Here is a 23,262-nt window from a genome sequence, read left to right on the forward strand (position 1 = left end):
GAGGTTTATTTTTATGATGTTAATAAATATTTTTGCAGATCTTTACAGATTCTCTTTTTTTATTTATCATCACCTTTTTTTTTCAAATAAAAATTATAAGCATTTTATCATTGAATTTTAAAAAAAAAATCTTTTAAATTTCTTTTTTATATTTATTGAGAAATTTTTAACTACCAAAAGTTATTGTTGTTACTGTTATTGTTATTACTACTATTACTGAACTTACTATTATTATATAGATTATTATTATTGTTATTATTCATATTATTGTTCATATTATTGTTATTATTGCTATTGTTATTATTCATATTATTGTTCATATTATTGTAAAAATCGTCATTGTTATTGTTCATCATATTATTGTTATTGTAAAAATTGTTCATGTTGTTATTGTTCATATTATTGTTATTGTAGAAATTATTCATATTGTTATTACTTGTCATGTTACTATTATAATTATTAAAGTTGTAGTTATTTTGATTGTCAAAAGCACTATTAAATGATAGGTCGTTATTATATGATAGCGTTTGATTTGATTGATTTGATTGGTTTGAAGGATTTAATGGTGGGTTTGAGGATGATGGTTTTAAAACTTGATCAAAGCCATTGGTATTGTAGGTTTGTTGTGAAAAATTACTAGTCGAATTATAATTTAAATTACTGTTACTACTAGTTTGACTATTATATCCCATTGATGAAGAGGAATTTGAATTGGTAAAATCATCTAAATTAATATCATATCTAGATTTATTTGAGGAGGAGGAAGAGGATGGAGCTAAAGTGTTGTTTGGTTTTAATATATTGTTGTTATTGTTGTTGTTATTATTGTTAGTTCCATCAAAATCAAAAATACTACCGCTGTTGGGTCTGTTTGGTTGTGGTGCGCTTGTAGAATTCATACTTAGATTGTTAAGTGATGATAAGGTTGAGTTATAGTTATTACTGCTACTAGTATTGCTATTCATAATTGAGCTATTACTAGATTTGTTTAAGTTGGAGCTATTATTTAATGGGGATTTAGGTTTGACAGGTGGAGGCAGTGTAATATTGATAGATTGGAATGAGGAGGGTGATGCAGTGTTTCTATTTAATGAGCCGAAATCTGGTGATGAAAGTAATGATTTATCTGTACCAGTTGTTATTCCTGTGTTTGATGATGGTGATAATGAAGAAAATGGGTCATTATTTGTAGTTGTCGCTGAGGATGGTGAGAGTGAGGAAAATGGATCGTGTTTATTATTGGTGGGGGTGGTTGGTGGGTTGTTTAATAAAGAAAATGGGTCAGGTTTACTGGTATTGTTGTTATTATTGAGTTGTTGTTCAAAGTTTGAAGGTAGAGTTATTGAAGTTGCTGTAGGAGTTGGGTCACCACCAAACATATTGTTTTCAGTATTTGAAGCTTGGGTGCTGGCTTCTGGTTTGGTAAATCTTTGTAGGTTTGAAAGTTCATTTATACGTTCACCTTCATAGGCATTTAAAATTTCTCTAATAACCTTCATTATTGTTTTGAATTGTTGTAAGTCCAAATGTTTATCTGATGATAAAGGGATTAAAGCTGGTAAAACTTTGAGGGCCAATAACTCACCCCCTAGTTTTTTTGAAATGGCATCATAGGTTTGTACTAATGCTTCTAAAATTGCTGGAGAGTTATCACCAGATAGAATCTTTTCTAAATTTGGGATTAAGTAGTCTACAATAACTGGTTTATCCATTGAGGGTACTATAGAGGTGAACCAATTAATGGCTTTAGTTCTAATATGGACTGGGAAGCCACCAACACATAAATTTGTTAATCTTGGAATTAAACCACTTTGAATAGTTTCGGTATCAAAGAATTTTAAGATTTGTTGACCCAAAGAGAGTGATTGGTAGATGATTTCTTGAGTTGGGCCACATAGGGAGCCTAAAATAACAGGAATTATATATCTCTTTATAGAGTCTAATGAGCCCTTTGTGATGAACAATGAAAGGTTATCAAGTATGCAAGTAAGTACCTCGGCTTTTGGTTCTTTGCTTGTGAGTATATGAGAAACAGCAGGAATTATTTTTGATTGGAAGGTTTCTTTTTTAACATGATTATTACAAATAGACATAATACATGGGAATAATACGTAGGTAATACGATCGTTTGATAGCTCTGATAATAGTACTGGTAAAATATAGTTTGTTTGGATTCTTGGTGAAAATTGTTGAACTATACTTAAAAGGCCTCTGTAGAAACGTATTTTAGATTCCTCTTCTTTTTGTGTGATGTTTTGAAGATAAACAATAGTCTTTGTTAAGGTATCATTGAAATAGGATGATCTAATAAAGTTGTCCAAGTCGCCACGAAGACTAGAGTCGCCTAAAAGAATGGTGCATACTTTTGCGCTGTCAGATTTTTGAGTATTTAATGATGATTGACGTCTAGCTTGTTCGAGCATTGTATTGTAGTATGATTGTACACCTAATTTAGCCATTTGATTTTTTAAGTTTGGTTCGATTGCTTGACCATCTAAATTTAAAACCATTTCAAAAATTAATCTACCAACAGCAAATAAATCAGAGTTGTTTGAAAAAGATTTCTGATTAACAAATTCTGGTGATAAATAGTCCAATTGTGGTAAAATGTTATGAGCCTCTTGATAAAGATACTCTTTTAAATCGTTTAAACTAAGATTTGAAATGGGTGGTTCTTTAGTCTCTATAGAGCAGGTGAATCCGAGACCTCCTAATTTCCATTTTAGTGACTTTGTAACATAAATTGATTCTGGTGAAATGTTACGATGAAGGAGTTTGGCAGTTGTATTTAAAAAGAATAAACCATCTAAAATTTGAAAAACACCAGATTTGACCTCTAATTCTTCAAATGTAAAATCTTTCTTTTTATATCCTTCTTCTGATGTCGATGACGAGTCCACTGTTGATCTCTTTCTTTTACGATGATCATTTATCAAATCCTCTAATGTTGCTAAAATAGGTTCGGTTGCAAAATATATATGATTTTTGGTTTCTTCTAAAACACTAAAAACTTGTAATACTGAAGGATGTCTTAATCTTTGTAATGTAGTTGCCTCTTTTTTCAAAAATGTTGTAATATTTTCTAAATTTGATTTTGAAATTTTTTCGTTTTGCTTTTTATCAAATATCTTTAATTTAAAATAAAAAATTATTGTATTAGTATTAAATCTATTATTATTATTATTATTACTATTATTATTATTATGACCACTATTATTATTAATTTGTTAATTCATACAAATACTGAGCATTCTTGATTTGTAGTTTTCTTTAAAGCGTCATGAATTTTCCAATACCCATTCTGACTAACGAAATCTTTTAAATCGTGATCCTTGACAGGTGAAATTAAGTTACTTGTGCTTCCTAAGAATCCTCTAACTTTTTGTTTTAATGATTCGGTATCCATTATTATTATAACATTAACTATTATAATAAATAATAAAATAATATTATTATTAATATTAAAAAAATAATTAAAAAAAAAATAAAAAAAAAATAAAAATTTGAAAATTTAAAAAAAAATAAAATAAAATGAAAAAAAAAAAAAAAAAAAGATTTTTTTTTAATTTAATTCACACACATTCATCATTTACATTATTTGCAAAAATAAAATCTTCAAATAATTAATTATTAAAAGAGACATTTATTTTTTTTGTTTTTTTCATTTTAAAAATATGTTATTGTTTTTTATTATGAAAATTTCTAAATTGGTGTATTAATATAAAATGATCAAAAAAAATTGAAAAATATATTAAAAAAAAAAATTAAAATAATTTAAAAAAAATTAATTATTTTAAAATTTTTTTTTTTTTTTTTTTTTAAATTTTTTTGAAGAGATGAAAATTTTTATTTTTTCATTTGTTGTTTTATTATTTTCAATTATATTTTATAACAATTATAATTTGATAATTAGCAATAATATTAAAAATTATAGTTTTTTAAATATATTTAATAGCATTATTGATTATAATAATAATAGTAATATAAAAGAATATCAATTCGAAATGGATCCATCATCATTATCAAATCCACAAGATTGTAAAGTTAGCTCATTAAAGTTAGTCTTAACTGTTAACTTTGAAAAGTCTCAATTACAAGGTTACGTCGAAGTATTCTCTCAAATTATGAGAGATGGTGTCGAAAGTTTAATTTTAGATACTAATAAATTAGAGGTTACCAATTGTATTGACTTAACCTCAAACCCAATTAATGTAATTATTAATGTTTCTTTTTTATTTTTCTTTAATAAATTCATTTTTTAACTGTAAAATTTTCTACTATTAAGTTTAAAATTGGTGAAGAACAACCAAATTTTGGTAAACCATTAATCATTTCTATTCCAGAAAGTTTAAGATCAACTGGTAAAGAATTCTCAGTTAGAGTTTATTATAACACTACTGCCGAATCAAATGCCTTACAATGGTTAAATAAAGAGCAAACTGCTGGTAAAGAACACCCATATTTATTCTCACAATGTCAAGCGTATGTAGATAATATATAGTTGGTTATTTATAACAAAAAAGAAAATATAATTAATACATTTTATATCAATTATAGTATTCATGCTAGATCTTTAGTTCCATGCCAAGATAGCCCAAGCAACAAAGTTAAATATCAAGCTGAAATTACTGTTGCAAAACCACTCACTGCTTTAATGAGTGCATTATCAACTGGTAAAACTGAAACTGCTGACAATAGCATTTATTCATTCACTCAAGAAATTCCAATTCCAGTATGTACAAACATAAAACTTTACAAACCAATTATGTAGTCATTGTATTAATTTTTCTTAATTTTAGACTTATTTAATTGCTATTGTTGTTGGTAATTTAGAATCAAGAGAAATTGGACCAAGATCAAAGGTTTGGTCAGAACCATCAATGGTCGAAGCTGCTGCTTACGAATTTGCTAATACAGAGAGATTTATTGCCACTGGTGAAGATTTACTCACTCCATACGTTTGGGGTAGATACGACATTTTACTTTTACCACCAAGTTTCCCATACGGTGGTATGGAAAACCCATTATTAACTTTTGTTACTCCAACTCTTCTTGCTGGTGACCGTAGTCTCGAAAATGTCGTTGCTCACGAAATCGCCCACAGCTGGTGCGGTAATTTAGTTACTAACCGTTTCTGGTCTGAATTCTTTTTAAATGAAGGTTTTACTGTTTTTGTTGAAAGAAAGATTATTGCCCGTCTTTATGGTGAAGAGATGTTTGACTTTGAAGCTATGAATGGTTTAAAACATTTACACGACGACGTAGAACAATTCAAAAAAATTGATCAAGAACCATTAACTGCCTTAAAACCAAATCTTGACGGTATTGATCCAGATGATGCTTTCAGCTCAGTACCATACGAAAAAGGTTTCAACTTATTATGTTATCTTCAATCATTAGTTGGTGTTGCTGATTTCGAAGCTTGGTTAAAATCATACATTGCTAAATTCTCATATCAAAGTATTATTGCCGATCAAATGAAAGATTACTTTATTGACTATTTCACTGAAAGAGGTAAAGCTGATGCCATCAGTGTTGTCGATTGGGACTCATGGTTCAACAAACCAGGTATGCCAATTAATCAAGTTTTATTCGTCTCAGAAAAAGCCCAAGTTGCTAAAGATTTAGCTGAAATTACTTGGTCAAAAGAACACGGTAAAAATGCCACTGAAAACGATCTCAGATCATTCAAGACTCAACAAATCGTTTTATTCTTAGATACTCTTCTTAACATCACTGTTGACAAACCATTACCAACTGAAGTTCTCGAAAAAATGGACTCACTCTACCATCTCACTGAAGTTCGTAACAGTGAATACAAATTCAGATGGCAATCATTATGCTTACAACATGGCCTCAAGAGAATTGAACCACATGTTGTCGACTTTTTAACCTCCCAAGGCAGAATGAAGTTTGTTAGACCACTCTACCGTGAATTAAATAAAGTCAATCCTCAATTAGCCAAAGATACTTTTATAAAACATAAATCTCAATACCACATTATCGCTTCAAAGATGGTATCAAAAGATTTAGGTTTAAATTAATTTAATTTTAATTATTAAATTAACTATTTTTCAAGAACAACAATAAATAATTAGATTTAAATACAATATAATTGAAATACTTTATCTTATAAAAAAATTACAGTTTATTTTTAAATATTTTATATTATAGTTTTATTAGTTTTGCTGTTCTTTTATTTTATTGTTATTAAGTTATTTATTGTTGAATCTTTTAGACCGTTGTTTCTAATATCTGTGATTATATTTAACAAACTTTTATAATTATCTTTAAATTTTGATATGTAATCTATTGTTGATAAATTACTTTTTGAATCTAATACTTTACTTAGTTCTACTCCTTTTAATTCCTCAATTGGTACACCATTAACTGCCAAACCACAATGATTATCTTTTTTAATTGCTTTTGATTTTAAACACACATTTTCAAATTTAATATTTAAATAATAAATACTGTTATCATTGTTTGAAATCGAAACTGTTGTGTCTTTATTTGAATCTATATCTATTATTCCTTTTTCTAGTCCTTCTTTTATAGTAAAATCTGAAACCCCATTCCTTATTCTTGTTATTAAATGTAACGAGTCCATATTCCTCTCCTTAAATTTAGAAACATAAACATCCTTTGAATGGTGAGAATTGGTATTTAAAGCTTTTGCCAATTCTACTCCTTTTAATTCTTCAATTGGTACACCATTAATTGCCAAACCACAGTGATTATCTTTTTTAATTGCTTTTGATTTTATGTTAATGTTAACATAATTAAAATTTATATAATAATTTGTATTATTATTATTTGAGTTTTTTTCTTTTTTATTTTCACTCTTAATATTATTATTTATATTATTTTTATTATTATTATTATTATTATTTTCATCATTATAATTATTTATACAAATGTTTTTATTATCTATTTTGGTGTTGGATTTTATTTCTGTTTTTGCTAATTTGGACTCTTTAAAACAGTCACCAACTTCAAATATACCCAATCCATTATTTCTTATATTTGTAATTAAAACCAATGCTTCTTTTTTTCTTTCTTTAAATTTTGAAATGGCTGCTTCTTTTGAAAGATGGGAGGTTGTATTTAATGCTTTTATTAACTCGACACCTTTTAACTCTTCTAATGGAACATTATTTATTGCCAAACCACAATGACTGTTTTTTTTAATTGGTTTTGCCTTTATGGAAATATGTTGAAAGTTATAGCTATAATAATAATTTATTTTATCTACATTGTTATCATCCCCCAATATATTACCATCAATTATATCCACAATGTTTATTATTTCTTCATTGATTGGTATTGATATTTTTGATTTTGATATTAATGTTGATGTTGTTGATGTTTTTGATGTTTTTGATGTTTTTGATGATGTTGCTTTTGTTGATGTTAATGATGTTTCTGTTGCTGATGTTGATGTTTCCTTATCCTTCAAACATAAATCTTCCATTTGATTAACAAAAGCTTCTTCTTGACTCTCATCGAGGGATACAGAATAAAAAGAACTATTAAAAGTCAAGTAGCAAAACTGAGGGTCATGAGTAGAAATTTTCTTTACATTGAGTTGATGAGTTTTGATAAAATCTTGAATCATTTGAAAATCTTTATAGTAATTTTCAAATCTTAGCGGTATTTTTGAAACATTGTGAATATTTACATAGTTTTTGTTATAAACAGTACAAAAGAAATCTATATTCGTTTTTGATATATCATCTTCGGAATAGTGGGCATCTATTTTTGGTGAAGTTGAGATGACTAAATTTAAACCAATTTCATCATATACCAACTGATCAATATCTTCATTAATTAAATCCAGATTAAAATCACCGAGAATCAATAGCTTGATTGGTTCATTAGCAAGCTTATTGTTTATATACCAATTTACAAATTTGAAAAATTCTAATATAAAAGTCTTTTTTTTTTCGATTGTATAATTATTGTGAACTGAGTGAATATTGATTACACATAATTTTAAACAACCATCTGCTTCCATATCGTCAATTTCGTTTTGTATTTTAAAATGAACAATTTGAATTCTTTTTTGGCCATATTTTGGGAACTGTGTAGTGTATTCAATGCCTTGATTGTTTTCCTTTTTTCTACTTTCTTCTATTAGTTTATAAGAGTTTTTGTGCCCATCTTCATCTATAGATAGCTTTTGTTTATTAAAAATAATTGCTACCTGATCTTTACTATCTGGTGGATATGTTATTTGATATTTCTCTTCAGTTAAATTAAAACATTTTAAATAATTCTCTTCTTTTGTGTACGCTGGCTCTTGAGTAACATATAAATCAAATTGAGTATCCCTAGTATTTTCTTGGTTGATCATCATTCGGCACTCTGAATAACCTTTTTTACCATCACCAATTGAATTCCATAGAAATACACGCAATATCTTTCCATATTCTGGGTTCTGAAGTTGTATTAATTCATTTGATATATTAATTGAATTTGATTCGATTTCTAATATTTCCTCTTGCTTAAAATTAAATGTACCATTTTTATTATTTATATATTTATGTGGGGAATCATACATTTTATATCATTATAATATTATTTATTTTATTTGTGTGATGGGTTAAAATTAAAAAATAAAAATTTTTGAAAAATGAAAAAAAAGAAATTAAAAATTTAATTTGAAATTCTAAAAAAAAAAAATAAAAAAAAAATAAAAAAATAGTTTATAAACGATCTATATAATTAAATTTAAGAAAGGGGATAGTTTAAATTTTTTTTTTCTTTTTTTTTATTTAAATAAGTGCATATATTTTTAGTTTTTATTAAATTCCTCAACAGTAATAATTTTTCCTGGGTTCATAATGTTGAGTGGATCGATTGATTTCTTTATTGTCTTCATTAAACCAACTGACTCTGGACTTAATTCTTTTTCTAAATATTTCTATAAAAAAAAAAAAAAAAAAAAAAGTTAGTAAATTTATAAAAAAAAATATATTTAGATTTGATACTATACAATTTTACCAAATGAAACACCATGTTCACCAGTGCATGTACCGTCATAACCAATTGCTCTTTTAACTAAACTATCATTAATAAATTTAGCTTCGCTAAGTTCTTTTTGATTATTTGGATCAAAGAGGATAAAAAGATGGAAATTACCGTCACCAGCGTGAGCTACTAAAGGTGCTAAAAGTGAAGTTGTGGCAATATCGACTTTAGTTTCATCAATAATTCTTGCAAGTTTTGAAATTGGAACACAAACATCGGTAATCCAAACTTCAGAGTTTGGTTTTAAAACTTTTGAACTCCAAAGTGCAACTTTTCTAGCCATCCAAAGAGTTTCCTTTTCTTCTGGTGTTGATGAAAATTGAAAATCTAAAGATCTTTCTTGCTTTGTAATTTCACGAACCTTTTTAATTTGTTCATTTACCATTTCCTCTGAACCAAAGAATTCAAAAATTAAAGTTGGTTTTTCTGAATATTTGGTGCCACTTGCAATATTAACAGCCTTCATCATTACATCATCCAACAACTCTACACGACCAATATGGAGACCAGATTGCATTGTTTTGATTACAGATTGTGAAGCGGATGAAATATCATCAAAAGTTACCAATGAAACTTGTGAGCATTCTGGGATTGGAACGATTTTTAAAGTAACTTCGGTAACTACACCAAGAGTACCTTCGGAGCCAATAAAAAGATGGGTTAAATCGTAACCAGCAGATGATTTTTTAGCCTTTGATCTTGTTGTAACCAAGTCACCATTTGGGAGAACAACCTTCATTGAGAGTACATTTTCCTTCATTGTGCCATAGTGAACTGCATAGGTACCACTGCAACTTGTACCAACCATACCGCCAATTGAAGCACCTGGTCCTGGGTCAACTGGGAAAAAGAAACCAATTTTCTTTAACTCTTCATTTAAATCGCCATAAGAAATACCTGGTTGAACTGTAACATAAAAATCATCTTTGTGAATATCCAAAACCCTGCTCATATTTCTAAAATCTACAGTCAACCCACCATGAGTTGCAATTGTGTGACCTTCTAATGATGTGCCTGATCCATATGGAATAATGGGTATTTTATATTTTCTACAAATATTTACCAATTGAATTACTTCGTCTTGATTATGTGGATAAACGATTGCATCTGGACATTGACGTTCGTGATATGAAAAATCTTTACCATGAGCTTCTAAATCACCTGTACTTGTTACAAATCTTTCTGAAAATATTAAAATTAATTCTTTGGCAGCCTCATCTGGAATTTTACTTGTTTCATTTGTAGTTATATTATTTTTTGCAACATCGATCGACTTTTCTTTTTCATCAAGATTTAATAATGAACACTATAAAATACAAATATTTAAATATATTAATAAAAATAAAATGGTTTTAATAAAATAAAAGAAGAAACTTACAAAACCCAAGCCGACAGCTGAAACACCAACAATTGAATAAAAGAAATTTTGTTTCTTTTTATTTTGATCATTATTATTTTGGCTGTTGTTATTTTGGCTATACTCTCTAGTGAATGATTTCAAAGAGTTTAAACTCTTTGATTGTTTATAGACTGCTCTTGTAGAGTAGTTTAATAATCTTTTTGTTATCATTGTTGTGATATTATTACAAAAATTATAAAAATGATAAAAAAAAAAAAAATTTTAATTTTGATAAATTTTTAATTTAAAATAAAAAAAAAAAAATAAAAAAAACTAAAATAATTTTTTTTTTTTTCGTTGTTCTGAGACATATGAGGAACTATTAAATTCCCATTCATATATTAATCCAAAATTGTATATATTAATCCAAAATTGTACACAATTGTATGAAATGAAAAAATATAAAAATTTGATAAACTTTAAAAGAAATAAAAGCTGTGTCATTGTAATTTTTTTTTTAATAAATTATTTTTTTTATTGTGCTAAATTTTTTTTTTTTAAAAAAAAAATTCTAATTTTATTTTTTATATATATCACAAAAACTATATATTATTTTTTAAAATAATATATTTATATATTTATATATATTAACTTATATTTAAAAAATGATGACAATTAATATTTAAAAATTGTTTCTTGGTTGGTGTTGGGGGTTTTGTTGAAATTGTTGAAAATGGGTTGGTTGCATGAAATTTTGGGAACCATAGTATTGTGAATATTTGTATGAGTTTGAAAGATCTTGAGTTGGTTGTTGTTGTTGTGGATTTGGTTGTTGGTTTGGTTGTTGTTGTTGTTGTGTGGTTGGTTGTTGTTGGTGATGATTTGGAGTAAAAGCTGGTTTTTGGTTGGTTGGTGATTGTAATTGTGGACTGCCTTGTGGGTTCATTGGTTTTTGTTGATTTGGATCTTGGAAACCATATGGATAGCCATACATATTGACTTTATTGAAATCTTGTTCTTCAGTGTAACCACCTTGTTGTGGGTGTGGGTAACCACGACCAACGTTCATATGATGGTATGGTTTTGGGTAATATGGATAACCTTGATGTTGGAAATATTGTGGATAGGCAGAGTAATATGGGTATGGAGCTTGAACAAATGGGGCTTGTGGAAGTGGTGGTGATTGTGATGGAGCTTGACCTGATGAGGCTTGGCTGGCAGTATCTTGGAATTTACCTTCTTGTTGGCCTCTGTAAGCTGGATTTGAGTTACCACTGTTTCTAAATTGTTTATTTTGAGTATTTTCGTTGACTGGTGAAGTGGTTCTAGCATTGTTGTAGTTTTGATAATCGTAACCAAATTGTGCTCTGACTCTGAAATCGGTTTCTTGGTCAAAGAAGTTATTTGGGTGCATATATGGTGGTTGTAAATAACCATAGAGATGCATATCGTTTTCTGGTGGGATCATGTGGTTGTCCATTTGACCCATTGGATTCATTGATGGCATACCTCCAATTTGACCCATCATTGGGAAACCTTGGTAGTGTGACATATTGGCATTTTGATGTTGTTGTTGGTGGTGTTGTTGTACTTGTTGTTGTTGTGGTTGTTGTTGTTGATGTTGTTGTTGTGGGGCGTGTTGTTTTGTTTGAATAACTGGTGGTTGTTGTTGTGATTGTTGTTGTGGTTGTTGTTGTGGTTGTTGTGGTTGGATAGTTGGTTGTGGTTGAACTGGTTGTGGAATTTGTTGAACAGTTTCAATGACAACAGTTTCGGTGGTAGTGCTCTTACCAAATTGAACTTCTGAGCTTGGATCAAAGTTGAATGAGTCTGGTAATGCGACTGGGGTATCAATCATTTTATTAGTTTTATATGGTTGACGAACTGGTGAAATTGATTGTTGTTGTTGTTGTTCTTTTGGTTTCCATGAATGGGTTGTGCCTGGTTTTGAACCGAAAGTTGGTCTTTGTTGTTGTGGTTGTTGAGCTGGTGCTTGGGCAGTAGCAGCTGGTTGGGTTGGTTGTGAAACAGCAGTAGCAGCAGTTGTAGTGCTGACTGGGGCAGCTGAGACTGGGACAACTGGTTGAGTTGGTTGAGTAGCAGCGACTGGTGTTGGTGCAGCAGATGGTTGAGCAGCAGCAGCAACAGCTGGAGCTGGGGTGGTAGTAGCAGCTGGGGTAGCAGTTGGTGGGACTGATGGAGTTTCAGTGGTAACAACTGGAGTAGTGGTTGGGGTTGGAGTGGTGGTTGATGGAGCTTGAGTAGTGGTTTGAGTAGATGGAGCAGCAGCTGGGGTTGTGGTAGCAGTGGATTGGGTTGATGGTTGAGCAGCAGCTGGTTTTGGAGCTGGTTTACTGGCAGCGGTGATGGCTTCTAAATAGGATTGTGGAGTTGATGATGATGGAGAAGAGGCAGCGGTGGTGGTAGTGGCAGTGGTATTATTTGGTGATGTGGTATTAACAGTAGAAGTGGCAGTTGATGGTGAAGTTGATGGGGCAGCAGTAGTTGGTTGGGTTGATGGTGTTGGGGTGGTAGTGGTGGTAGAATTTGTGGCAGCGGTTGGTTGTTGTGATTGTTGTGGTTGTGTAGTATTTGATGGAGCAGCAGTTGCAGCAGTGGTTGCATTATTTGATTGTTGAGCTTTTTGTTGTTCTTGTACTTTACGTTGATTTTCTTTTTCTTTTAAAATTTCTACCATAGTTTTACCAACAGTAATATTTGGGTGAGCTGCAGTAGTGGTGCCTGTGGCAGGAGTGGTAGTTGATGATGTATTAGTTGATGGTGTATTAGTTGTAGTGGTAGTGGTTGTAGTTGCTGGTGTTGGTTCTGTCATGATTGGTGTAAAAGTAGTATCAGGGAAGGAAAATACATGAACACTGCCATCGTTGTTTGTATTTTCTTCGACTGGTTTTGGTGAAGTATTTCTCTTTAATGAACCTTGTTTATGTAATTGTGGTGATGAACTTCCATTTGCTTTATTTTTATAACTGCTATTATTTTTATTATTACGTTGTTGTGATTGATCTTTATCGCCATCTATTAAAAAGAGAAAAAAAATAAATAAATAAAAACCATTAGTATTAATACTTTTTTAATTAAATACCAAAATAAATGTCAACTTACCTTTATCCTTTTTAATTTTATCTCTTGGTTTATCTTCTTTCTTTATATTGTTTCTATTTTCATTATCTTTAATTTTATTTTTTGATTCCTAAAAAAAACAATAAAAAATTTAAATTTAATTAATACTCGTTTGTTATCAGATATTGATTAATGATGTAGTATATACTTACTTTGCTATTTTTATTTTTAACCTCAGTCCATTGACCATGTTCTTGTTTGACTACACCTTCCATAATATAAAGAATAGTAGTTTCAACACTGAAACTGGTTTGTTGTAAGGCACTTACAATATCCTCTTCAGACCAACTTTGGAAAACTTCTTTGATCTTTCTAATTTCTTCTCTGTGGTCGTTACTGCTACCATTTATCTCTGATGTATTTAAAGTTTTGTTAAAGTTGTTATTGTTATTTGAGTCTGAAGTACCACCACTGCTCTTTTTACCACCTTTTTGTTGTGTTTGTTTTACTGCTTCTTTTTGCACCATTTTTTATATAATATGTAAATATATTTTATGTGTGTGGGGAATATGTAAGTGTTGTTTTATTTTTTGTAATTTAAATATAATTGGTTTTTTTTATAAAAAAAAAAAATCTAAATAGAAAATATTAAAATTTATTAATAAATAAAGAAAAATTTTCTATATATGTTTTTATGAAATTTTGTGTGTTGTGATTTGAAGTAGGAAAAAAAAAAATTTTAAAAAAATTTTGAAAAAAAATTTTAAAAAAAAATTAAAAAAAATTTGAAAAAATAATAAAAAAATAATAAAAAATAAATTTATATTTGGAAGTAATAATTTAAAAAAAAAAAAATAAAAAAAAAAAAAAATACAAACAAACTATTTTGATATATATAATGCTTTTCTTATATATAATTTTGGTGTGGGCAGTTGCTAATTAAAAATAATATGTGGACAGATATCATTTCGCACACACAAAAACACACAAAAAAAAATAAAAAATAAAAAAATAAAAACCCCCACCGATAAAATAAAATAAAAACGAATATGTATAAAGAAATAAATAAATAAAAATAAAATTTTTATCTAATAATTTATTTTTAAAATAAAATATTATTTTTAAAATAAAATAAAATAAAATTAAACTAAACAAAGATTTTTTTTTGATAGATAAGTTTTAATCTATAAAAGTAAGTCTTTTTTTTTTTTTTCTATTATTGTTTAATTGATTATTATCTATCTGTATTTCTTTTTTTTTTCTTTTTTTTTCTTTTTTTTTTATTTTTTTTTTTTTTCGAAAAAATTAAGATTTCTTATTTAAATGGGATGGTGGTATTATTATGTATAAATTTGTTACAAAAATCGAAAAAGTTATAAAAATAATAAAACAAATTGTCTTTTTTATCTGTTGAGAAAAATGTAAAATAAAATAAAAAGAACCGATAAAAATAAACAATTTGCTAAGGTTTGAATATATATTTGAAATTTACCTTCGAAAATATATATAATTTAAATGTATAAATGTAATTGAAAATGAAAAAAATTTTAAAAAAAAAAAATTTTATCAATTTTAAAAAAAAATTAAAAAAAAATAAAAAAAAAAAAAATAAAAAAAAAAAAATTAAAATTTATTAACTTCCTCGTTTTTGAATTTTTTATTTATAACTGTTTTTAATTTCCCAATAATTCAAAATATATAAAATAAAGCAATTAAGTATATTTATAAAGTTTATTTAAATAATAAAAATATCAATAAATATATAAATTGGTTTTTTTTATTTTTTTTATAAATATATATTTACAACTCTATTTATTTTATTTTAAAATTAAAAAGATATAAATAAAGAAAAAAAAGGTGTGGTTTTTTTTTTTTTTTTTCTAAAAAATAAAAATAAAATTTTTTTTTCTTTTTTTAGTAACTGTTCAGTTAAGTATAGCAATATTCAATACTTAGATAAAATTACAATAATGATATAAAATCTAGATATTTTTAAAACTTTACTCGATAATAAAATGTATAGAGGCAACCCAAATACCAAAGTATTTTGAAAATTAAAGTCCCCACAATACCAAATTCAGGTATTATGAATGATAAAGATGAATTAACAATATTGTAAGTATATTCAATTTTAAAACTATAGTAATTTCAATAACCAAATAATAAAAATATTAAGACAGATATTTATTTTGGAGTTCAAACATCTCCATAATAGCACAATCTATTTTTATATTAAATAAATTTTTTTTTTTTTTTTTTAAAATCTTTAAAGATTCTAATTTCAAATAATTATAATTTTTTAGATTTTCAAATTGTTAACTTTTAGTTTTTTTTTTTTTTTTTTTTTGTTTAATTGTGGGTATCAATAGGATGGAGCAAATTAAAAGTTTATATTTTATTTCAGATTTATTTTTAATAGTGTTTTATAATTTGGGGTTGTAAATATTTGTAAAGATAAAAAACAAGCTTTCCCTAATAGAAACATAAAGATAAAAAATTGTTTTTTTAACCACAAATATTTTATTCATCTTTAAATAAAATCGTAAGGGACTCTTATAACATTTTCATAGTTTTTTTAACCTATTATTATTTTATTTGAGTATAGATTTTTTTTTTTTTTCAATCATTATTAAATTCAAATTAGCTAAAAAGGAATACATTTTAAAAAATGAATAGCTTAGCAAACAATGGCAAATTATATTTAAGTTTAAAAAAGTTAAATTTTCCAAAAGAATGGTCATATCCAGTTAATCCCAATACTAGTTATATTATAGATACTTTTAAAGAAGCAGTAAAATGTGGTATATTTTTAGAATCAAACAAAAAGCACTTTGAATATTCATATAGTATTTTAACAGTTATTGGGTGGTTTTTTCCAAGGTATAACTACGAGCAATTGATGATTGCATCCTCTGTGATGCAATGGATCTTTGTTTTAGATGATTTTTTAGAAAGGGATCATATTGATGATGAAAAGCAGCAATATTGTGTAAACAAGTGTGAAGATATATTAATACAGGGAAGAAAAAGCGAATACATATCAAATATAGCAGATGCAGATTTAGCACCATTAGACAAATACACATTATTATTAAGAGATAGATTATCAAAATCAACTAAAGATAGAGTCGAAACATTCAATATTTTCATTCATTATCTCAGAGAATGGTTTTTTTCAGTAATCCCACTTAAGAAATCAAAAGGAGAATCTAAATCTGACTCGGTACACTATGATGTATATACATTTATTAGGACTGTTAATGTAGGGCTTTATTTTGTAATTGCCATCAATAATGTAGCAGTAGATTTAAAAATTGATGGATCTTTTTGGATGAATCCAATCTGGAGCAGAATGACAAGAAATGCATCAAGATTATTCACCATTGTCAACGATTGTGTATCATATGCAAAAGAGATTGATCAAGAATGTGCAGGTGAAAATTGTTTATATATTTTACAAATAAAGTCAAATTTACCATTACAGACAGTATATAACCATCTTGTAGACGAATTCGATCAAATTGTAGCCAAAGTTCAAAAAGATGAAATTTTGTTATTAGAGTCATTTAATTATTTGCCAAATGAAAAAATAGATGGTATAAAATATTTAATTTTAAGCTTAAAAGAACTGTTAGTTGGCAACTATAAATGGAGTTTAGTTTCACCAAGATATATTCATAAAGATTCGCCCTTTATCGAAACCAGTAGATCCGATTCATCAACGATTCCATACGAAACAATTTTAACACCTGATATATTTTGGATATAAATATATATAAATAAAATATAAAAAATAATAAATAAAAAAACCTAAAAAAAAAAATATATCTTTTTTTTTAATTTTTCATTTAAAGTTTTATTAATGTTTTTTTACTAAAATAGCTATATACATATTTTTTACTGAAAATAAGTCTAGATATATATTAGTTTTTTTATACAAAACAAACTGATGGGGCTTGGGTTCTGGAAAGGTCAACTTGTGGTCTATAGTTGAAAAAGTTATAAATTGCTTTTCCTTGATAAAGGACATTATTTGTAATAACTGTGCTTACTAGTGAGCAATCTTTTGGATCATAAATTGAAACTTGTTCAGTAAAATTATAGAGTGGAGTAAAATTTTCATAGATATCGAGTTTATGGGAGCCAACTAAAGTAGAACCAACCTTTTTGGATAATGCAATGTTTTCTAGTAAATTAAATTGCATTGGAGCTGGTGCACATTTTTCTACACCACCAATGTTTACATAGGCATATTGGGTACGCTATATAGTTAAAAAAGGTGTGGGGTGGTTAGTTTATTTTATTTAAATTTTTTTGTTTTTTTATCTGATATTTACATTACTATGGAATGCGTAGAGAGTTCCTTTTAAATTTCCACCATCAGCGGTATTGTTAAAGTCCCATACGGCCAAGTCATTTTCGTAATCAACAATGAATGTTCCGTGCTCTGAAAATGTATAAGGAATAAGATATGAGGTACTTAAAAGATTCATTTGTGCACCTACTGCTTCGTAATTGGCCATAAAACCCTTTACTGGTTTACACCCGCCCTCTTGTCTTTTGTGCATATAGTTGGATGGAATACTATCAACATTGATTGAAATAGCATTTGAAAAAGTAATAAAGAAAATAAAGTAAGTAATTAATAATTTAGTATTCATTTTAAGATAAATATATGAATTTAATGAAATGAATAAATAAATTTTTTTTTATTTATAATTTTTTTAAAAAAAATAAATATTATATTTTGGATGGATAAAAAAAAAACATTGTTAACTAATAATTGTTATTCTCTTCAAAAAACTGATAAAAAAAATAATTTATTGTTTTTTTACTCAAAATAGTAAATTAATTATTGCTACTAAAGACAATTATAATTCAGAAAATAGTAATCTATTACTATTTAAAAAAACATTTCCAAAATTGTTTAAATCTAACACCCTCAATTTAATTTTTTTGCAATAATTGCAGGTATCAATTCAATTTTTAATATATAGCAGTTATTTCATTATATGAAGCTATAGTATTTTAAATCTACATTTATTTATACATATATGTATGAACGTTAACTTTTTTAAATGTGGTAACCACATTTAAAACAGTTTTTTATGATAATAACAATGTTTAACTTCTCCTTTATGATAAAGTATTAATATATGGATGATATAGTTGTTTTTGTGTGAATTTTTATTTATTTTTGGTACATGTGAGAAATCTTTTCCCCCCAAATTTGTAATAGAAATAAAATAAAAAAAAAAAATAAAAAAAAAAATACATCATTTAACACACTAAATCTAATAAGAAGCAATTATAAAGAGTTGTATTTTTAGGGTTATTTTTAGAACTTCCACATGAACACTTAGATTTTTCTATCAATATTTTTACTTTATTTGACTATTTCATATTATAAATATTAAGAAAAAGGTATTTTTAATTTGTTAATTAAAATAATAGTTAATTCAAATAATGAAAAAGAATATACCACATTGCTTTTTATTTATTTAATGGGTGATTAGATGGAAAGTTTATTTTTTATCATATGATTTGAAAAAAATATTTTCTTTTTATTAAAAAAAATATTCAATTGTTTTTGTGAAGAGTTTTTTTTGTGTGGGACTATAAACTTCTCTTACCCCACCAAATTTTACTTTTAAAAAAAATACCCTCTGACATATTATAAGCAATTTTTTTTGTAGAGTTATTTATAAATTCTCTGTGAACTATTTTTATTTTTATGAATCCAATTTTACTTTTTTTGACAAAATTTAAATATTGAAATACTCTTAATTTAGATATGTAATTTATTATTAAAAACAAATTCAATGATTAACACTAAAATAAATATAGATCATTAATTTAATTGTTTTTTGAATTTAGTTTTTTAAAAATAATAAAAAATTTTTAATTAATAAATTTTTTTTCACTATTTATAATAAATAAAACATTCAAACTATTCATTCAAATTATTAAAACTATTAAAACTATTAAAACTATTAAAACTATTAAAACTATTAAAACTATTAAAACTATAATAAAAAATGCAAGAAAAACCAAATCTTTTAAGTTTAAAAAAGTTTTATTTTCCAAAAGAATGGTCTTATCCAGTCAATACTATTTCTAAACATATTAGAGATACTTTTGATGAAGCTGTAGAGTGTGGTCTATTTGATGGTTCTAATGAAAAGCATTTTGCCTATGCCAATGGTGTTTTAAACTGTGTAACTTGGTTCTACCCAAAGTATGACTATGAGCAACTAATGGTCGCTGCCGCTATTATGCAATGGATCTTTGTTTTAGATGACTTTTTAGAAAGAGATCACATGACCGATGAAAAGCAACAATATTGTGTTAGAAAGTATGAAGACATTTTAATTCAAGGAAGATCTAGCCCCTATTTGTCCACTCTTGATGACTGTTGTCTAACCCCATTAGACAAGTATACCTTAGTTCTAAGAAAAAGACTTTTAAAGCCGAGCGAAAATAGAATTGAAACATTCAATATCTTTGTTCATTATCTCAGAGAATGGTTCTTTTCAATTATTCCATTGAAGAAATCTAAGGGTGATCACCATACTGACTCCGTTCCATATGAAGTATATTCATTCATTAGAACAATTAATATCGGCTTGTATTTCGTTGTTGGTGTAAATAGTGTTGCTGTCGATACCAAAGTCCATGGATCTTTTTGGATCAACCCAATTTGGCAAAGAATGGTTAGACATGCTGCTAAACAAATCATTATCTTTAATGATTGTGTTTCATATGCTAAAGAAATCAATCATGACTGTGCTGGTGAAAATTGCTTATACATCTTACAGAAAAAATTAAATTTATCCTTCGAAAAAGTATATGAACATGTAGTAGAAGAGGCCAAACAAGCTATTTTTGAAATTCAAAAGGATGAAGTTTTGCTAGTAGAGACCCTCAGTTATTTACCAGAAGAACAAATGAATGGGGTTAAGTACTTGATTGAACAATTAAGAGAAATTGTTGTTGGTAATCGTGACTGGGCTTTAATGACACCAAGATATGTTCATAATGATTCTCCATTCATCGAAACTAGAGGAACAGATCCATCAATTGTACCTTATGAAAAGATCTTAAATTCAAATCTTTATTAAAATTCTTTTTAATAAAAATACTTAATTTTTTTAAAAGTTTTAAAAAATAAAAAAATAAAAAAGTTTATTTTAAAATTATTGTTAACAATGAAACCATCTTATTAAAGTTAAAAAATCATCACATTTTAATTAAATTGTTATGATTTTTATTAATCATTTTCATTATTTTTTTTATTCTCATTTTGATTTTTTATAAATCAATTTGATAAGTTTTTTTTTTTTTTTTTTTTTTTTTTTGTTAATATTTTTTTTTTTTTTTAACCGCTCCCCGAAAAAAAATAAAATAGGGGTGGGGTTTAATTATCAACCAACCCCTTTTCTATATTTGGTATTTTAAAATATTATTACTTCCATTTGATATACATTTTAATGATAACACTGCTTAAAAATTTTATACAAATGAATAGGCATCATAGTATAAAATAACAATAATTGAAAATAAAAATACTTTTGTATTTTTATTGTTATTTAATAATTTATTTTTTTAAATTTTTTTCTTTTAAAAGAAATATATGAATACAAAATAAATTTTTTTTTTTTAATATTAAATTTAAATAAGAGAACAAAATAATTTTTTTTTTTTAATATTATATTTCATTCAAAGTAATAAAAATGATTTTTATATTATTAATAGTCTTATTGGTTTTTATAGTTTATTTAAATAAAAATGTAATTATTTATTGATTTTTATGATTTTTAAAAATTAATATTAATTTAATTATCTTAGTTTTATTTAAAAAAAAATAATGCAAAGTACCCAAATGGACCATTAGTTTTACCAATTATTGGTAGTCTTTATAGAGTTAGCTTCAAAACACCACATTTATCATTTAAAAATTTATCGCAACAATATGGAAAAATTTTTTCTATTAAAATGGGGTGTGTGGAAACAATCGTTATCAATGATATCAGCATTCTTCAAAAAACATTCCGTGATAAACCAACTATTTTTCAACAAAGATTCTGGCTTCCATCATTTTATAATGTGGGGGAATACAGAGATATAGTGTAATTTTTCTTTATTAATTTTTTTTTTTTTACAAATTCTAATTTTTATTTTTTAAATAAATAGTTTTTCAAATGGACCATACTGGAGAGAAATAAAAAGTATTTTAAAGAACTCTTTAACAAAAACAAAATCACGTAGTATGGAAGATTTGTTTAATAGCGAGTGTTCAAAAGCTGAGCAATATATAATGAAAAAAATTAAAGAAAATAATAATATTGTATGTATAAAAGTCTGTGCTTTATTTTTAACATTTTGATATTAATTTTTATTCTATAGGTTGATATGATGAAAACCACCAAAAGACTGTTGTTAAATATTATGGTAAAATTTTTATTTAACATTTCATTTGAATATGATGATGGCTCGTTGTCTAAAGAGATCTTTGACTTTGTTAAAAGTTACAATTTAATTTTTGAGTATCTAGCAAAACAACCTGGTGACTTTATTCCATTGTTAAGACCATTTGATACACACGACAAAATAGCAAAAGAGTACTCAAATCTTTTAAAGTTTTTTACCCCCTTTATAGATGAAACTTTAAAAAATATTGATAAGGAAAAGTAATTATAAATATTGAAATATTTTATTAGTAAAGTATATTAACCTATCTGTTTATTATATATACAGTCCAAAATGCTTTTTAGAATACTTACTCATTGAAATTGAAAGGGACCCCAATAGTATGATTAAGCCAGAGTCTATTCCACATATTTGCTTTAGTATTATTGTTGCTGGAAGCGATACTACAGGTACAACTTTGGAATGGATGATTTTATATTTATCTAACTACCCTAACATCCAAGAAAAGCTACATTGCGAAATCAATTCATCTCATCATCCAACTTTAAAAGAAAAGAAAAATTATCCATTTTTAAGAGCAGTCATTAATGAAACTTTAAGAATTTCTCCACGTAAATAAAATCGGTTTCAATTAAAATTTTTATTTATATTAATATACTAATTTATTTATTTATTAATTTGCTAAAGCTGCTCCATTTGCACTTCCACATATCTGTTCAGAGGATACTATAGTTAGTTTTAATGGTCATGATTATTTTTTCCCAAAATATACACAAATAATTCCAAATCTTTATGGTGCTAATAGAAATGAAAATGAATTTGATGATCCAAATACATTTAATCCAGATAGACATCCCTCTTCCACTGCATCTCATGTCTCTTATTCATCAGGTCCTAGATCTTGTCCAGGTGAGAATATGGCAGATGATATTTTATTTGTTGTCTCTACAAGATTATACAAATATTTTAAATTTGAAAGAACTACAAACCAACTGTATGACGAATATGGAGTCTTGACAAAAACCTTAACCCCAAAAGACTATTTGTCAAAAGTAACATTCAGAAGTTAATTTAATATCCCAAAATAACCTTTTTCTAATATATAAATAAATGAATAAATTGATTTTTAAAAAAAAACATAATAAATGCACAAATTTTTTTTTTTTTTATAAACAACACAAGTGAAAAATAGCCCCATAATATTAGATTTATCAATATGGTTTTGTGAAGGTTTTTGAAAAGGAAAATAAAAATATTATAATTAATAAAATTCAAATTTTAAAAAAAAAAAAATTTTAAAAAAAGCGCTCATTGTAATTAAAAAAAAAATAAAAAAATGATTAAAAAATTTTTAAAGAAATTTAAAAAAAAATTAAATT

At 26.4% G+C, this 23,262-nt stretch overlaps 9 protein-coding genes across 9 annotated transcripts; 4 read left to right on the forward strand and 5 right to left on the reverse strand.

Moving 5' to 3' along the window:
- Positions 1–170: 170 nt before the first annotated feature.
- DICPUDRAFT_158338 (uncharacterized protein) lies at positions 171–3,406 on the reverse strand (the record flags this gene model as incomplete). Its single annotated transcript, XM_003293431.1, has 2 exons — positions 171–3,128; positions 3,239–3,406. The coding sequence occupies 2 exons, from the start codon at positions 3,404–3,406 to the stop codon at positions 171–173; spliced, it is 3,126 nt and encodes a 1,041-aa protein (XP_003293479.1).
- A 491-nt stretch (positions 3,407–3,897) lies between these two features.
- On the forward strand, positions 3,898–6,113 carry DICPUDRAFT_50991 (leukotriene A4 hydrolase). The gene is made up of 4 exons (XM_003293427.1): positions 3,898–4,211; positions 4,286–4,482; positions 4,558–4,732; positions 4,800–6,113. The coding sequence occupies exons 1-4, from the start codon at positions 4,005–4,007 to the stop codon at positions 6,042–6,044; spliced, it is 1,824 nt and encodes a 607-aa protein (XP_003293475.1). The 5' UTR covers positions 3,898–4,004; the 3' UTR covers positions 6,045–6,113.
- A 1,415-nt stretch (positions 6,114–7,528) lies between these two features.
- Positions 7,529–8,563, reverse strand: DICPUDRAFT_42092 (uncharacterized protein; the record flags this gene model as incomplete). The annotated part of the gene is made up of 1 exon (XM_003293432.1): positions 7,529–8,563. A coding segment is annotated over one exon (1,035 nt), but the record flags the coding sequence as incomplete, so codon positions are not given.
- Positions 8,564–8,797: 234 nt separating this feature from the next.
- Positions 8,798–10,603, reverse strand: DICPUDRAFT_158341 (uncharacterized protein; the record flags this gene model as incomplete). The annotated part of the gene is made up of 4 exons (XM_003293433.1): positions 8,798–8,926; positions 8,999–9,394; positions 9,416–10,339; positions 10,412–10,603. The coding sequence occupies 4 exons, from the start codon at positions 10,601–10,603 to the stop codon at positions 8,798–8,800; spliced, it is 1,641 nt and encodes a 546-aa protein (XP_003293481.1).
- Positions 10,604–11,054: 451 nt separating this feature from the next.
- On the reverse strand, positions 11,055–13,980 carry DICPUDRAFT_158342 (uncharacterized protein; the record flags this gene model as incomplete). Its single annotated transcript, XM_003293434.1, has 3 exons — positions 11,055–13,408; positions 13,496–13,583; positions 13,666–13,980. The coding sequence occupies 3 exons, from the start codon at positions 13,978–13,980 to the stop codon at positions 11,055–11,057; spliced, it is 2,757 nt and encodes a 918-aa protein (XP_003293482.1).
- A 2,141-nt stretch (positions 13,981–16,121) lies between these two features.
- Positions 16,122–17,222, forward strand: DICPUDRAFT_42082 (uncharacterized protein; the record flags this gene model as incomplete). Its single annotated transcript, XM_003293428.1, has 1 exon — positions 16,122–17,222. One exon carries the CDS (start codon positions 16,122–16,124, stop codon positions 17,220–17,222), a length of 1,101 nt encoding a protein of 366 aa, XP_003293476.1.
- Positions 17,223–17,385: 163 nt separating this feature from the next.
- Positions 17,386–18,114, reverse strand: DICPUDRAFT_158344 (uncharacterized protein; the record flags this gene model as incomplete). Its single annotated transcript, XM_003293435.1, has 2 exons — positions 17,386–17,715; positions 17,791–18,114. 2 exons carry the CDS (start codon positions 18,112–18,114, stop codon positions 17,386–17,388), a joined length of 654 nt encoding a protein of 217 aa, XP_003293483.1.
- Positions 18,115–19,491: 1,377 nt separating this feature from the next.
- Positions 19,492–20,574, forward strand: DICPUDRAFT_158345 (uncharacterized protein; the record flags this gene model as incomplete). Its single annotated transcript, XM_003293429.1, has 1 exon — positions 19,492–20,574. One exon carries the CDS (start codon positions 19,492–19,494, stop codon positions 20,572–20,574), a length of 1,083 nt encoding a protein of 360 aa, XP_003293477.1.
- A 612-nt stretch (positions 20,575–21,186) lies between these two features.
- On the forward strand, positions 21,187–22,953 carry DICPUDRAFT_42091 (uncharacterized protein; the record flags this gene model as incomplete). The annotated part of the gene is made up of 6 exons (XM_003293430.1): positions 21,187–21,243; positions 21,302–21,582; positions 21,647–21,800; positions 21,860–22,143; positions 22,211–22,494; positions 22,571–22,953. The coding sequence occupies 6 exons, from the start codon at positions 21,187–21,189 to the stop codon at positions 22,951–22,953; spliced, it is 1,443 nt and encodes a 480-aa protein (XP_003293478.1).
- Between the last annotated feature and the right edge of the window lie 309 nt (positions 22,954–23,262).

Source organism: Dictyostelium purpureum, assembly GCF_000190715.1.
Source record: "Dictyostelium purpureum unplaced genomic scaffold DICPUscaffold_431, whole genome shotgun sequence".
NCBI classification, from domain to species: domain Eukaryota; phylum Evosea; class Eumycetozoa; order Dictyosteliales; family Dictyosteliaceae; genus Dictyostelium; species Dictyostelium purpureum.

Coding starts and splice junctions, on each gene's coding strand:
- DICPUDRAFT_50991 (XM_003293427.1), top strand. CDS start 4,005: ATGGATCCATCATCATTATCAAATCCACAAGATTGTAAAGTTAGCTCA. Junction 4,212..4,285: donor TAACCTCAAACCCAATTAAT/GTAATTATTAAT, acceptor TCTACTATTAAG/TTTAAAATTGGTGAAGAACA. Junction 4,733..4,799: donor CTCAAGAAATTCCAATTCCA/GTATGTACAAAC, acceptor TCTTAATTTTAG/ACTTATTTAATTGCTATTGT.